At 41.0% G+C, this 16195-nt stretch overlaps 1 protein-coding gene and 1 long non-coding RNA gene across 5 annotated transcripts; one reads left to right on the forward strand and one right to left on the reverse strand.

The window, feature by feature from the left end:
- Positions 1-1796: 1796 nt before the first annotated feature.
- On the forward strand, positions 1797-13166 carry LOC106673912 (anaphase-promoting complex subunit 2). Of its 4 annotated transcripts, XM_014406299.2 has the most exons (14): positions 1797-1956; positions 4536-4977; positions 5034-5139; positions 5249-5387; positions 8390-8555; positions 8627-8852; positions 8914-9077; positions 9137-9314; positions 9375-9486; positions 9541-9669; positions 11979-12108; positions 12169-12254; positions 12315-12473; positions 12778-13165. In XM_014406299.2, the coding sequence occupies exons 1-14, from the start codon at positions 1894-1896 to the stop codon at positions 12979-12981; spliced, it is 2304 nt and encodes a 767-aa protein (XP_014261785.1). In that variant the 5' UTR covers positions 1797-1893; the 3' UTR covers positions 12982-13165. The 4 variants fall into 4 exon arrangements, with proteins under 4 accessions (XP_014261785.1, XP_024081275.1, XP_024081277.1 ...); XM_024225507.1 differs by having other exon boundaries at positions 9375-9669; positions 12778-13166; XM_024225508.1 differs by lacking the exon at positions 1797-1956 and adding an exon at positions 2407-2466 and having other exon boundaries at positions 9375-9669; positions 12778-13166.
- Positions 13167-13217: 51 nt separating this feature from the next.
- On the reverse strand, positions 13218-14242 carry LOC106673749. Its single transcript, XR_001341423.2, has 2 exons — positions 13519-14242; positions 13218-13445 (listed from the first exon to the last, which is right to left on the reverse strand). It is a non-coding gene; the product is annotated as an uncharacterized LOC106673749 (long non-coding RNA).
- Positions 14243-16195: the final 1953 nt, after the last annotated feature.

The raw sequence follows: 16195 nt of genomic DNA on the forward strand, positions 1-16195 counted from the left end.
GTATCAACATCTCCTCCTCTCTTGGCAATAACATCTCCGTTTTTCAGGCGAAAATCTGGGCCATTAATGTGTGTTGTAGAACACTTATAGAAAATAAAATCAAGGGAAAAGATATTAGAATTTTTTCTGACAATCAGGCTAGCCTTAGGTCTTTACAAAAAGATTTGTCAACATCTAGACTGGTGGAGGAATCTGTAGATCTTATCAATAGAATCTCTTCCGGGTTTGAGAACAAGGTAACCCTTATTTGGATACCAGCACATAAAGGACACCATGGAAATGAAGAGGTAGATAGCCTGGCCAAAGAACGCTCTAATACTGCATTTGTCAGGCCACAACCTTCAAAGGTCTAAGGCTGCCTTTTCCTATGTCCGTTTCCGGACTTACACAGGATGGTCGTGCAACCATATACCACTGAAGGCCCAACCCTCACGTCACCAGGCATTAGCCACGGCTGCAGCCATGCCCAGGATGGACCACGGGGAGGTGCCTGGTCGGGATATGACGTGAGGGTCGCACCTTACAAATATCTTACGTGCTAATGAGGGGTGCCCAATCTCCCCGTACACTGAACCCTGCTCAGGAGAGAAAGAGAGTCCCCCTCTACATAATAATACTATATATACAATAAACTACAATATGTGTATATATACGATTAAATCTAATTTATCACACTCTGATACTTAGATTAACACTACACTGATACTTATTCGTCACGTTTGGGTGGTGTTGGCCATCCTTTTATTGTCATCATCTGATGCACAAAGCTTGTCGGGCCACAACCAGTATTACCTCACTCTATGAGCTATTAAAAACTGGGGGATGAAACAAGGAATGGAATCTATCCCCTGGATACAGGCAATCGATGGATTTTGTTAAGGATATCAAACCAGCAGAAACGAAATGGCTATTCTCTAACTCAAGGAAGGGAATTAGGAGGCTGATAGGTACCCTGACGGACCACTGTCCATTGAGAAGACACCTCTCCGTAATGGGTATTTTATCAGATCCTTTATGCATTTTTACGAAATAAAAGAAGAAACAGCAAGGCACTACCTCGCTGAGTGTGATAGGTATGCTAGGTCTAGATTTGAAATCTTTGAAGGAGCGGACATCACCAAATCACTCCCCGAGATTAAATGTCCAAAATCTTGGGGTTTGTGAACAAGTCCAAGAGATTTATGCAGGACACGTGAGCTGACCAAGTCCAGGACCTTTTAGGTGGGGTACGAGTCTACCCAGGCATTTAACCCCTCGGGTCTTGGTCACCAATCCTGCATAATATATATATGAGTGACATCCAGTAACTCGGTAACGATGGAAGATCCTTTGGACAATTGTTTTGGGAATGTTAAGTAACCTAGCCACATATGCTTGACTCCTTCCATCTTCCAACAATGCTATGATTCTAGCTGAATCTGCATCACTTAAAATTTGCAATTTAAACATAATACAACTTTAAAAAAAAAACTACAAACGACTGGAACGTTAGAAAGAAGCTTTACATAAAAACAACCAAAGAAAAGATTGACTATTTAGAGATTTATTTACAAAATCCAATTGAAAACACAAATAGGAGATTTTATCTGTTTTACTTACCTCTAATCCTTTAAAACGGACCAATATTGCTGTCCAGAATCAATGGAGGATTGTCTAAAAGATAATTAAAAATATTAAGGGTGGCCACGTTTTTTTGGTTCTCAGTTTATACAGAAATTCAAAATATAAGAGGGAATATTCGAAAACATTTCCAGCACGCGCTCTGTCCACTCCATTGGAGACTTTCCATAACAACATTCGGCTGATTACCTTTGCGGCTGTGCTTGGCCGCTGCGGCGCATTGTTTTGAATGTGGAATGTGGATCCCTACCTGACTTCCAACTCTTGATCAGAATGGACCAGCCGGCGGACGTGATGGCTCTTGCAGAGAAAGCCTTTCCCATTCTTAACGATGATGTGAGAAATGTTTATTTATACATTTTTTGACTTGGTTTCCCATGAATATACTTATGTGGAGAAGAGTACCTGAGAATGAACAATTTTTAATTTGGGTTGTTTGTTGGGCGGGTATACAGTCTTGGAATCATCCCTCGAGGTGGGGTGGTCGGGGTAGCGAATGTGGATCCTTACCTGATTTTTACTCTTGACCAGAATTGCCGACATGACTCTTTCAGAGAAAGCCTTTCCCGTTCATAACGATGATGTCTGAAATATGAGAAATATTGTTTGACTGTGTTTCCACTGAATGTTCTCATGTGGAGAAGGGTACCTGAGAATGAACAGTTTTTAATCCGGGATGTGTGTAGGGCGGGCACACAATCTCGGAATCATCCCTCAAGGTGGGGTGGTTGGGATAGTGAATGTGGAATGTGGATCCTTACCTGATTTCTACTCTTGAACAGCATAGACCAGCCGGCAGACATGATGATTCTTTCAGAGAAAGCCTTTCCCATTCTTAACGATGATGTCTGAAATATTTATTTAACATTGTTTGACTTTGTTTCCCCTGAATGTATCATGTGGAGAACAGTACCTGAGAATGAATAGTTCTTAATCCGGGATGTGTGCAGGGCGGGCACACAATCTCAGAATCATCCCTTGAGGTGGGGTGGTTGAGATGGCGATCGATTTGTTTGGAACTTGAATAATTATTCTTGCCTCTCTCATCCACCCAGAGGAACCGTACCTCCATAATTTTGGAATCACTGTGCCAAAGGTTACGTTATGCCTGAGGCATACGGTGTAGCCTGAAAAATGAGCCTCATGTTCTCTGGCATTCCCTTTCTCAATCTAGGTCTTTCAGTATATTTTCTTAAGACCTTTCCTAATGCAGGATGCAAAGGGGTATCCAGGCAAACATAATGGTGTAGCCTTGGTGAACTCTCTAAAGCACAAGCTGTATTTGCATGTTGACTGTATGTCAGCAGGTGGCCAGCAGCTGCTTGATCAGTAGCACAGACGGGTAGGGTGCCAGATCCTGTCTGCAAAGACAAGAGAGGGTGCATAACCGACAGAACTATGGGGTAGATCCAAGTTCCAAGCCCAGTAGCATGCTATGTAGTAATGGAATCATAATGGTTTAGTGGTGAGTTGAGCCGTGTCATTATCAGTTTTATTTAGAAATTCCACTTTAAACAAAACCACGACCAGAGCGGATCCGGTAGTTCCGATGCTGGAGGGGTCCTAACACTCTGGGAAATTCACCATGAGAGTCATCTTCTCTCTATAGATAGTATAGTCAAAAGCCTAACTGATGCATTTCAGTACCTTGTGACTGGTTGTCCACTGATACGCAGTACATGGTTGGATGCACAATATTGACGATTCCCCTTGGGAGGAGCTAGCAGGAGGTCACCTTGTTCTTAGATACTGAGATGGCCTTACAAAAGTAGTGGGATAGGTACAGTAACATGGAGGTGTGTCGCTCCTATCTTGAGAAACTAAACGTGTGATAAGGTCATGTGCCAGGTGCATTAAACTGCACACATTAAAGAACTTCATTGTCCTGATCAAATTGCACCCCCAAAGAGGACTAAATGTTTGACTTGGTTGAGCATAATATATGTTGAAGTTAATGGTGGTTGGTCTTTCAGTGGGTCAGTGAATGAATTCATTTGAACCAATACCATTCCTTTTTTTTTTATTTGGGTCTTTCTGTACATTTGACTGAAATATTGCAGCACAATATCATACTTAGTCGAATTTAAGTCCCCTTTAATGCCTTGGATGATGGGGGTAGACATTATTACGCTATCTAGTGCTATCTCCTATATTGCTGTCAGATTCTATTGTATGTTTTGACAAATTTTAAGAGACCCTGTACCTATTTTTTTACCCCTGATAAATATTGACTTGAGTTTGTACCTATATGAACGCCGGTGAGTTCCAATTCATCAAGGAACTTTTGATTTTTGAGGCATGGTTTTAGTGATTCAATTTCTTCTAGGGTTATGTTATACATCCCAAAATATTTCCTCCTTCAAGGCACAGTTAATAGGTGCATTGGGGCTTTTGCAGAATCTCTGCATTATGTGTGGGTTCATACCAATCCTTCTCAGGTGTCTATTGTGCTTATTCTCAAGTGCTTGTTAAGAATCCTTCAGAAATTTTTATTTATTTCTAAATCCCTGGACGTGAGCCATGATGGAGTAAGGCTAGCTACAACTACAAGAAGAACCCTAGGCAAAACTGAAAATGCCCCAACGGCCATACCCGGCAGTAAGACCCAAAATAACCTATGGATAAATTAATCTGGTGAACCAAAGCTCAACAAAAACTAGCTGCCCAAACACTGCAGCATACAAAGATTAGCAAACCTATATATCACAGGGGCAATGAAAACAACCACTACAAGTGCAGAAACTTCTAAACGTCTCATTATTCTCTTTGATGTGACTATTATTTGCCAGATTGGCCATTTATGTCCAACACTGGAACAGTTTTTCACTTTAGATTTGAAAAACTTTTTAGAATGATTTATCCTTTGATTTACATTCTGCGGAAACATTTTTTTTTAGGCTAGTTTTTTTTTTCAGTTCAACCCACCACTGTTGAGTGAAGATGAATGCCGCTTTCTTGAGAATGGGCTTAGAGAAAGCGACCTCCTGTGCCTCGTTGAAGATCTGATAATAGACAAAATCGAAGAACATTTGCGGACGTGGATAGTACCCGAGTTCTGGCAGGAGTTCCAATTGCCCAGCATTGACAGCGGTTTTGAAAGGTTCAAATTTACCGTCCACAAGCTCCACCAGAGGTACTGCCAGTTCATTCCGGTCTTCCAACGCCTGGAAGATATGAGAAAAAGGCTGGAGGTTCAAAGGGAAATTTATGGAGAAGAAAACCTTTGGGTCGTGTTAAAATACATCATTACGTCAACTCTACAGTCCCAACTTCCCGTCCGTTCACATAAGAACATCGTGGAAGAGTTTTATAAACTCTCTTTTAAAGTTTTCTACCATTTTGACAAATCAAACCGAGGCATGTTTGTACAACAATTTTTTATAAATTTCATTTCTAACGCTGGATGGTTTCAGATATGAATGAATCTGGAGAAGATGGACTTCAGTGCGGAGGCTGTTCTTTTGAGTTAGAACAATGCCGGTGTGAAAAAATAATAGAAGACTTTCATTCAACAAATAGGTAATGAAATGAAACATTAAATCTATATTTTTAAAATTATTATTGAATTCAAACGTAGTTCAGACAGAAAGATTGTATAAATTGATAAATTTGTTTAAACGTTTTTTAGGATTCTAATTGAGTTGGAACTGCTTGAAAGAATAGCGGGAGATGTCCTGACGTCATTAATTCACAAACAAATCGAAACACATATACAAGACACTTGTAAAGGAAGTTTTGATGTTTCTTTCATACCGTCACTCGAATCAGTAAGATTTATATATAGCTTCAATAATTAATTATTATTATAAAACAAGCCCGTAGTGCTTTTTGATAATTCGAGTTTATCCTTCTTTCATTTTGAAACATTTAACATGTTGAATGTAGGAGCTTGAAACGCTATCGACACTCCAATTTTTTTTGGCAGTTTTTTCTCCATAAATAGTCTTAATATTAATTATAAAACATTGTTAAAATATTTTTAAAATTTTACTTTTTGTGTAAATTAGCATTTTTTTATGAGGTCAGCTGCCTTAGACGATGTACAAGTTATTTTACCCATGCAGTGCCTAGTTTCCAATGAATTTTGAAAAATGGCAAAAAGGAGGGGAAAATTCAAAAGGTGTGGTTGTGATGGGAAGTTGGTGTCCGAGTGGATCGAGGTCACGATAGCTCAGGTGGTAGAGCAGCGGCGTATCAAGCCGAAGATCGTGGGTTCGAATCCCGCTCGTGCCATTAACTTTTTTTCATCTCAACTAAAAACCTTAATTAATTTTAACATATTAATTGGTCAAGCGGACCACGAAATTAGTGAATTTGTGAGAATATTGAATATAAGAGCTAAAGGGGGGCCTAGACGGTCAATCATTCTGATCAAATGGTTGAGTCAATCGATTGATGCGCACTTCAATCAACCCTCAATTTTTTGTTCAAAACTCATTTTGCTCAGGTACGTAGTGCTGTTCTTTTTTATGCAAGACTTCAGTTGAGAGCTATATTAAAATTTTCGCGGCTGAAACAATGTTTTCAAATACAGATATTGGCTTCCTCGCCTTGACTTTATCAATCGTGCTGAAGAAGCAGAACAAGAAGAGGAAACGACGGTGGTCAAAGGAGTGGTATAAATCACTAACGTTTAACTAATAAACGTTTAAGAAGAAGAAGAAAAATAACTTTATTCTGGGACTGGTGTCCCCCAAAGAATAATTTACATGAAATAAATAAAGGAAGTATTCTTCTATGAAGTTAAAAGTAAAAAAAAGATAGAAATCTTGACACAATGTATACCAGTAAGGAAGGCCAGAAGAGAAAATTACGAGAATATTAAACAAAAATAACAAATGTTAAGGTGCGGTCTTTGCTTGGAGGGAGAGGAGGTGATTATACAGGTGGGATTTAAAGGAGGAAAAGGAGGCAGCGTGACAAATAGAAAGGGGAAAGGAGTTCCAGAGCTAAGGGGCTCGGATCAGAAAGGATCTTTCGAAGGTATGGGTTGTATGTTGCGGAAGGATAAGGGCGATTGGGGATGAGCGGGTCTTACGAGTGAGATGTGAGGAGTTGAATTGGAGGGATTGGATGATTTAAGGAGGACGAGTGTGGATGGACTGGAAAAGAAAGCAATTTAGGAAATACTATGCACGGAAGGAGGGGAAAGTTGGGAGTACAACCCCGACACCCGGGATCCCTGTGGGGTGCCGTATACAAATCTTACGCAACAATTCATAATACGCTTCCCCCTCCGAGAGACCACCGTATGCCAAACAGCTATAATCGAAGAAGGGAAGTATAAGGGAAGATACAAGAAGTTTGCGGGTGGAGAAAGATAAGAGAAGCCAGGACTGACGAAACAGGCTGAGGGAGGCAATGGAATGGCGGGAAATTTGAGAAATGTGAGAATGCCGGGAAAGGTTTTGGTCAAAGACTACTCCTAGGTTTTTAACTGACGAGCAGAAGGGGATGGGATGGTTATTTAGCATGAGAGGTGGGTTGCTGGGGAGGGAATTGAGGAGTTGCCTTGACCCAATACTTATGGCGGGTATTTGGACGGATTGAGGACTAGGGAATTTTTATGGGCCCATTTGTTGATGGAGTTTAAGGCTTTTTGGATCTTGAGAATGGCCGAGTGAAGATCGGAAGGGTGGAAGGATTTGGGAGTCATCGGCATGTAGGTGATAGTTACAGAATTGGATGGAGTCAGACAGGTCGTTGATATAAATGGAAAAAAGTATAGGAGAGATGCTAGAGCCTTGGGGCACCCTAGATTTTAGTGGGAGGAAGGAGGAGGTAAGGCCATTAGGAAGGGAGGCAGCTTGGTGGTGATTGGTAAGGTAGGAGTGGAACGAACCAGGAGTGGATGGTGCTGGAAGGAAAAAGATTCGAGTTTAGAGAGGAGAGAAGAGTAAGGAAATCAAGAAGGACAAGTATAGTAACTTTCTGTTGGTCCATTGCTAAGTGGAGGTCACTGGTAATTTTTATTAGTGCTGATTGGGTGGAATAGCCTTGGCGGAAGCCAGTTTGGAGGGGATTAAGAAGATGGGACTGTTCAAGGTGCTTGGACTAATCTTTCTAGGTTTGAGAGGATGGAATTGGGATGGTAGTCTGTAGGGGAGGATGGGTTGGGGGTTTTGTTGACAGGGTGGACAAGGGCTTTTTGCCAGGCCAGAAAAACAGAGTTTTGGAGTGAGTAGTTATAGATGTGAAGTAGAACAGGTAGTAATATCGGGAGGCAGAGTTTAAGAAAATGGATAGGGATGCCATCAACTCCAATGGCCTTGGAGTGGGATTTGGTTATGGCCTCAAGGACTTCGGTGGGGGTTAGATAGGAGAGAAGTTAGACGAACTGAATGAGGGTCCAGTTCAAAAAAATTCTATGCGAAACAGAACCAGACTACAGAAACATTCCCAGAATGAACCAAGAAAATTTCAACTGACGGAAAGATTGATCAAAACCCTTGTAAACAGTCAAGCGCTCCAATCAATCAAACTTTCCATCATTCACCGTCAATGCTTGACTCAAACGTCAAACAGATTCCTACACAAAATATGCTTTATAAAATTTAACCTACAGCTTCCTAGATACATGGTTTGGATAGATAATTGATTTCCTCAGTCGTATGTGGTGGCAAACAAAATATGCAACTGCAAAAAAATCCTGTCTCTATAGATACATAGATTATTTCATTGATTTTCCCATCAAAAAACATTATGGACTTATTTTACAACCAAATTTTTACTTTTATTGTGTGTATATATTTATTTGTTTAAATCTTAGTGGTTAAGCACTGTAGTTTTTGGTTGGCTGACGCGTTTGTACAGCAGCGGTCCAGACTGTCCATTTACGAAGAAAAGTTTGAACACGTTTAAGATGAAATTGAATCATCTCCTGTATGAAACCTACACGAAGACCAGGATAGAACAATTGTTCAATATAATCATAGGTAGTATTTCAAAATTTGAACAATACAGTTGTAACATTTCGTCCTTGATGGAAAATCCTGTCTCTTGATAGAATATCCGGATTCCGGAGCCGCCATTGAAGACTTGAAAGTCTGCTTGGAGAAGACGGACCTTCGACAATATTTAACAACTAAATTGCAGAACGTACTGCAGACTAGGTTACTTCACCCGGGTGTGAACACATCGGACATAATCACGGCTTATGTCGCGTCCATCCGGGCCCTGAGACATTTAGATTCTACTGGAATCCTTTTGGAAACAGTTACAATGCCAGTAAGGTAATATTAGTTAATGATTTTTTTAAAACGTAGCAATTTAAGTTAATTTGGATATTTTTAGGCATTATCTCAGAGGCCGTGATGACACAATGAGGTGCATTGTTATGAGCTTGACCGAAGATGGGCCTGGAGAGCTGGCCGATGAGCTAGTACGAGGGGAAGAAACTGGAATGCAGGATCCGGTTCATTGGGAAGACTGGACGCCTGACCCTATTGACGCGCACAGTAGGATTTTGATGTTCTTACTGTAATTATTGTATTTTAATTTGATAATTTAATTCCAGCGAAACCAAATAGGGAACGGCTCAACGGTAGAGATATAGTCTCAATGCTTGTAACAGTTTATGGCAGTAAGGAAATGTTTGTGCACGAGTACAGAAGCCTCCTGGCAGATCGTCTTCTTCTACAGCATAGTTACAATACAGAAAAAGAAATACGATACCTAGAACTTCTCAAACTAAGGTCTTCTTGTAAATTCCCTGATTATTAAAAAAAAAAAAATATTTATTTGGTTCATTTCAGATTCGGAGATTCACAATTGCATTACTGTGAGGTTATGCTGAAAGATATCTATGATTCTAAGAGATTGAATACACATTTGCATTCTGAACCGAATTTCGGCCTAGCAAGTCAGGTACGCTGGACAAATGCTCCTTTGATTGGTAATTTTAAATATGCAACTTTTCAGGAGTTCAACTGTACTTGCATGATTCTCTCGGCTCAATTTTGGCCAATGTTGAAAGAGGAAACACTGGAGCTTCCTCAGAAAATAAAAGAACATTTAAACGTTTACACGAAAGCTTTTGAAACCCTTAAGGTAAGTCTTATTTACAGTAAACACTTCATCGTTGGTGCAAAACTGTATTACGGTGACAATGGAACCCTGTTAAACCTACCTCAATTGAAAATATTGATACAAGAAGTAAGGAAAAACTCATTTAAGGCTCCGGAAACAATCAACTTGGATGCGAACTAAACTTTGGGAATATAACAATAATTAATAAATTCAGACACCCATTCTTAGAAATGGAAAAATCTACTTGATCCCAGAAACACTCTTTACATCTTATAAAATAATCTTATAATATATTATTATAAGATTATTTTATTAGAATACTTTTGCTATCCCTGCTGTATTAATTACCATTGGAAAAAAAGAACGCTTCAATTATTTGTAGTTGGTATTGCGGAATCATCAAGAACAAAAAAAAGTCAAAAACAGATAGTTGTAGTTGGACGCAAAACAATAAGTGCGGTTCGTCGAAACGGACTTGAAGGTTATCTCTTCGACCCACCGACTCAGTTTCAAAACTGCCACGTGATATGCACCGTCTACCATGTCCCACTCTCAATAAGGAAATGACTCACCGACTCGGTTTCAAAACTGCCAGGTGATATGCACCATCTGCCATGTCCCACTCTCAATAAAGAAACGACTCACCGACTTGGTTTTCCTCTTGGTAAACATTAAAGTCAAAACCGTTTCTTCTCTTTGACCCACCGACTCTGTTTCAAAACTGCCAGGTGATATGCACCATCTGCCATGTCCCACTCTCAATAAAGAACCTACTGACTCAGTCGTCCTTTTGGTAAACACTTCGGTCAAAACCGCTACATGTGTCAGGCCTAAAGGTGGCTGTAGACATGCGATATTTGCCGAATGCAATTTCGAGATGCTCGTCTTAGCGTTCACCAAACAGCGCGCCTATGTATATACAAGCTAGGTTTCTACAACCAGCCAGTTCATGCAGAAACAGCCAATATGTATGCCAAGTGCCATGCGAGTCTTCAGCATTCTACCAATTGTGAACAACAGTGAAACTTTCATTGCTGCAGTTGCTACAAACTCACAGATCAGTCTCAGAACCCCATTTTACTTTCCATCCTTTTCCACCCATCAAAAACCTCATACCAATTTTTGTGATTCAGAAGAGAAGTGTTTTAAATTAACGGTTCCAGCTTGGTACAGATTGTAGAACAACAAGACTGTTATGTTGGCGAATTCATTCCTAACCAATAAATAATGCTATGAATGCGAATCAAAGCCAATGAAGCGTTTGGCCTTGGTCAAGGTTCAGTCTTCTGGCATAACATCAAAAGGGTTGGCATAATTGACTGCGATTCCATATGGCTGAATCCTTTGGTCTCAATCCCTTGGTTTGATGAGGATGAGCTAAGGTTGGCCAATAGGCTAAGGTCAGAGCACTAATCAGTTGCTACAAATTAATTAGCGAAGGCAGCTGGAATCATAAGTGCAATAACATAGGTCACTCGAATCTTACAACTATTGAGTAAGGTTAACAGCCAATTATTAAGCATTAGTGATAAAAAGATTAAAACCCCTTCAGGGAAAAAGTACTTTCAGGTAGTCACCCCTTGTGGATATAATTATAGTGTGGATGATGACCATCGCAACACAGACTGCTACACAGATGGTATGGTAGAAAAGGATACTAGGAAGCAGGGTTTGTGAACAAGTCTGAGAGATTTATGCAGGGCACATGAGCCGACCAAGTCCCGGACCTTTTAGAGATGGGGTACGAGTCTACCCAGGCATTTAACCCCTTGCGTCTTGGTCGCCCACCCTGCGTAATATATAAGGTTGGCCAATATGTTGGTGACCAACATTTCGCCCAATGTATTGGTTGTCTTTCATCCGAGATTTGCTTTGTGAGTACACACCTTTAATAGAAGGATCGAGTCAACTGCACTGTACTAAGGAACTAGGAAAGTACAATAAGCCAGAAGACCGTAGTGCTTCAGGCACAAAAATCCCAGCTTCCTAGTATCCATCATCATCATCATGTATTTTAGTATTATTTTATTTAGCTTTTCATTTTGTTTAACTGTGTGTGGACTGCTGTTGCCAAGGGGTTAGCTTGATAGACTCTTGGTTCGTAGACCCTGTGATCATGGGTTTGCTTCCATTGACCCTTCCCCCCCCCAAAAAAAAATACTCATCACATATATTATATCTCATGTTCCTTGGCTAATACGAAAAGTTCATAAAGCCATTTAAAAACAACAAAAACTGTGTATTAATGTTTTATCAACAGTCATTTCAGTTCAATTTTTTATAGTGTAAAAATTTGTTAATGTCTAATAGAGGTAAATGATTTTTCAAAGGGCAATAGAACGTTAAACTGGAAGCCTCACCTGGGTTCAGTCGATCTTGAAATTGAGTTAAAAGGTCGAAGTATAAATCTCACCGTCACACCTACTCAAGCTGCAATTATTTGGTACTTCCAGGAAAAAAGTGCGTACACATTCTCTTAAAATTTTAATTTTCTTTTAAATGTGTTTATTTTCAATTTAGACCAGTGGACGATCGATGAATTAAGTTCGACTCTATTAGTGCCTCAGACTGTTTTAAGGAGGAGAATTGCATTCTGGCAATCGCAGGTTGGAAATGATTGATATTTTGTTTTTTTTAAGCTTGTTAACTTAAAAAAAAAATTGTAGGGTTTACTTAGAGAAACATCAACAGATACGTTTCTGTTAGTTGAAGAACCTATAGGTAGGTCTTTGAAAGCTCCAGCCGCTTCTGAGATGATATGCGAGGATGACGAAACCGAGAGCATAATGGCATCCGCCCAAGATCAAAGGGAAGAAGAGCTGCATGTAAGTTCCATGGTTTTTTTTTTCAACCCTCAACGGATCTATGCACATGCGGGATATTTTGCACTAGTCAGATTTAAATCTTGGCCTTATTCATGGCCATCTTGTGTTCTTCAAGCTTCTGTGTTCTATTGTAAGCTTGTAAGTTTAAAAAAATCCTGTGCCCAGAGGAACGCCCATTTTTAAAATTGGTGAAAAATTATTATACACAAGTTATGTTGTTAAGTAACCCATTTAGAGCGTTAAGGGTTGAATTTTGATTTTAGTTTGCTAATTTTCGTAACTATAAATAACATTGATTTTCAAGGCATTTTGGACTTACATTGTCGGTATGTTGGGAAATTTGGAGTCCCTCCCGCCTGAGCGGATCCATCAGATGCTTAAGATGTTCGCTTCACAAGGGCCGTCGGCTGTTGAATGTACGCTGCAGCAACTGAGGCATTTCTTGGACCAGAAAGTGAGGGAGCATAAACTTCTCTTCTCCGGAGGGTTTTACAGACTTCCAAAATGATGGGACATTTGTTACAATTGACTTTTAAAAGTGTAGGGCAGTGACACAGAGAATCGTATACTCTCTCGACAATGACGTTTTTAAGAAAGTGTAAAAAAAAAAGGAAAAAATCTATTGCATTTCAGTTGTTAAATCCTAAGAAAAACAAGAAAAAAGTATATATTTGTTAAGTTTAATTTTTTATCTGCATAAATGTGTGATGAAATTAATTATTAATATTTTTTAAGAAATAAATATGGATTGTTATTCTTTATTTACATATTTATTTATTATATGATATACCAAAAATTTCAAGGCTTCCCTTATAAATGTCTTTAAATAAAACACTTCTAGGATGTTAAAAATTGTGATGTGGATATCGTTTGGAGAAGTCACTTGAGGGGTGTCGGTGGTCGCGACGGTTTAGGTGTTGACATGGCGCTCATGACTGTAAGGTAAAGATCTCGGGTTCGAATTCAGTGGCCCTGAAAAAAAAAAAATCTCTTGGAGTTTTGGTATGGTAAGTTGCCTAAAGAGAGTTGTGACAATTGTAGGTACTTTGACGGGCGCCGGAAGGGCTGGGGTCGAGGCACAGAACGCTGCAGAAATGATGTGTGTCACCAGGTTGTAGCTCTGGGTCTTGGGCCTGAGGACCTTCTTCAGCTTTGATGCGAGCCCTCTGCCTGTTGTCACTGGTGGCAACCCACCCTGGGAGTCGTGGCCCACTATGTGTGGAACTACGACGACGACGGGTGGTATAGTGTGGTTTGAGACTCGAGACCCCGAAACGGCTCACCTCGTGTTCTCATCCATGGCCCTTTTTCTCAATCTGAGCTCCTTCATTCTATCCTGTGACCCCTCCTAACCCTTGGTTGCAAGAGGGTATCCAGGCACAAAATAAAGGTGCAGCCCGAGGGCGTGGCAACCTCTCTAAAGAACGAGCTGTACTCGTGTCGGCCTAGGGTCGGCATGGGCGGGGGGTGCCTTAGCAGTCACACGAGGGCCAGTGCACTAGATCCTGACTGCATAGACGGGGGAGGGTGTATGGCCGTCTGTACCACGGGGTAACTAAACAGTCCAAATTCAGCCCTAGTTACACTGGGAATGGATTCGTGGTGGTGCGTGGTGACACCCCTGGCGGGAACTTAGAGGCTGTCTTCTATCTGTGACCTTCGTGAAGCTTGCGTATGTCCAGCGTAATTACCGCCGGCCGCGATGATCATGCTGAATATTCCCTCGAATGCGTGAGTAAGCGAATGTGTCTGATTCGAGTATGCTTTGCATTGTTGTGCGTATGATCGGCGTGGTACCCTTCGGGAAGCGAAGGATCGGACTACCTAGGCTGAGCCTACAGCGCCCCTCGAATGCGCATGGCAAGTGTAGGCTGAGCTCGATAAGAGACTTTACCGTAAGGCGGTGCTCATCTAGGGTGTGGTTAGTAATTCCACTTTAAACTAAACCGCTGCCGGGGCCCTAGCCTAACTTCCCGGAAGTTTCTACCCTGGGGGAGCCTATATACTTAGAGAGGCCTTCTCTATCTAGGGAGTGCGCGGGAGAACAGGCTGATGTATTTCGGCCTGTTAGCCCTTTGCGTGCGGCATACGACCCGATGCACGATACGGGCCCGACCATTCGGAGTTGACAAGCGGAGAGCGAGGTTGTCTCGGCCCTTAGGGGCTGGGGCGCCTCTACACCAATGCTGCGGCGGTAACACCATTCCGTCGTATGAGGAGGTGCATCAGCTCTCATCTTGAGAATCAAAACATCCGATAAGGCCGAATAGAACACTGCGGTCCCAGGTGCGGACGCTAAAGATCCTCTTGTCTTGTTGACGATGAGTTCTCAGGAACGAACTGTCACCGGTGGCAGTGTAGACGGTGGGAACAATACTCCAATCACCTGAGATGACACAAGGTTGAAATATATTCTGTTATACTACGGTAGCGTGACGTACCTGCGGACCTAGAGAAGGGTCTCTGCCACTCCTACTGCTTCTGTGCCTTTCAGTCATCTCAGCCCAGCTATATCTACCACAGTTCTACCTGACTTCTCTGCTCTTAGCCCTCTTCCATTTTTGGTGTCTGACACCCTTCATCAGGCTGATGCAATGAATGAAATCATTGAAAGCAGCAAGCACGACAACCAAAAAATCTCTATATTTGCTTGCTTTCCCCAAAGTGACAAGAGAGAAGTCTGCATAAGTGCTTCACACTTGTGTAGAGGAAGGTAAGGTTCGAGAATTTAATAAACCAGAGAGTATATTCTTCAAAATTTATTTGAACGCAATTTCGACTTTTAAATGTGCACAACAACAACAATCATTAATCTAACAAGCCAGCCACAACTCTAAATTTGGGATGAGTCTATTAACAAAGGGACATCCCAAAAGAAGCTCGCCACGATTAGCATCCACAGCGCCTTTCCAGTTTGTTAGCCATCGACTTGATCCGATGTATTGGAATGGCTGGTTCTTTCTGGATCTGGCTGGCTGAGTCCTTGGTTGAGTCTCAGATGGAGTGTAGCTGCTTCGGTTTCGGATCGACATCTGGAGTCGACAGTTCACTGCCTGGGGTGAGTCTTTGATCTTGAAAGTTTTTTGATTTCCAAATCATCCTTTTTTTTCTCTACTGGATTAGGACCACATGTCCAGGTTAATCATCAAGTTTTAAAATCAAAATTGAAACAGTAGACGAAGTTATCTATAAAGTCGCTTTAGCTTACCGTTAAAGTCTTAAAAGCTAAGCTTTTCATCTAATATCCATCATCTTAAATATAGGCACTAGAGCTCTTTTTTTAATTTCTAAGCCTCCAAATTCATTCTTCTCAACTTACGACGTATGCCAGTCTGATAAGACCATTTGGGATTTTTTACTAGGGTTCACAACAGCAGAGGTCACCTCAGGGTGTCGGTATTTTTAATTTAAGGTGCCTCAAATTGCTACATATTTTTGTCCTTGTAACAACTCTTCAGCACTACTAAATAACTAATAGTTATTTATTTGATTGGTAGTCCAACTATTGCAACTTTATATTTTCCAGGTTCATGGGAAACATCCTGTGGCTCCTGCCCGAGCCTGCGACACCCTTCAATGTTTTTATTTATCTTTTTGTGTAAGATTTTGGTTGAAATGAAAAAGTTAGTGTCACGAGCGGGATTCGAACCCACGACCTTCGGCTCAATACTCCGCTGCTCTAACCACTTGAGCTACCGTGACTTCGATCCACTCGGACACCA

The sequence above is a fragment of the Cimex lectularius genome, unplaced genomic scaffold (assembly GCF_000648675.2).
Source record: "Cimex lectularius strain Harlan isolate CLEC.00 unplaced genomic scaffold, Clec_2.1 scaffold6, whole genome shotgun sequence".
In the NCBI taxonomy this organism is placed as follows: domain Eukaryota; kingdom Metazoa; phylum Arthropoda; class Insecta; order Hemiptera; family Cimicidae; genus Cimex; species Cimex lectularius.

Bases quoted from the DNA above. Each gene is read 5' to 3' on its own strand.
- LOC106673912 (XM_024225507.1), top strand. From the start codon at position 1,894: ATGGACCAGCCGGCGGACGTGATGGCTCTTGCAGAGAAAGCCTTTCCC. The intron at 9,078-9,136 runs GTAGGATTTTGA...ATTTAATTCCAG, and splicing joins TGACCCTATTGACGCGCACA to CGAAACCAAATAGGGAACGG. The intron at 12,255-12,314 runs GTTGGAAATGAT...AAAAAATTGTAG, and splicing joins TTGCATTCTGGCAATCGCAG to GGTTTACTTAGAGAAACATC.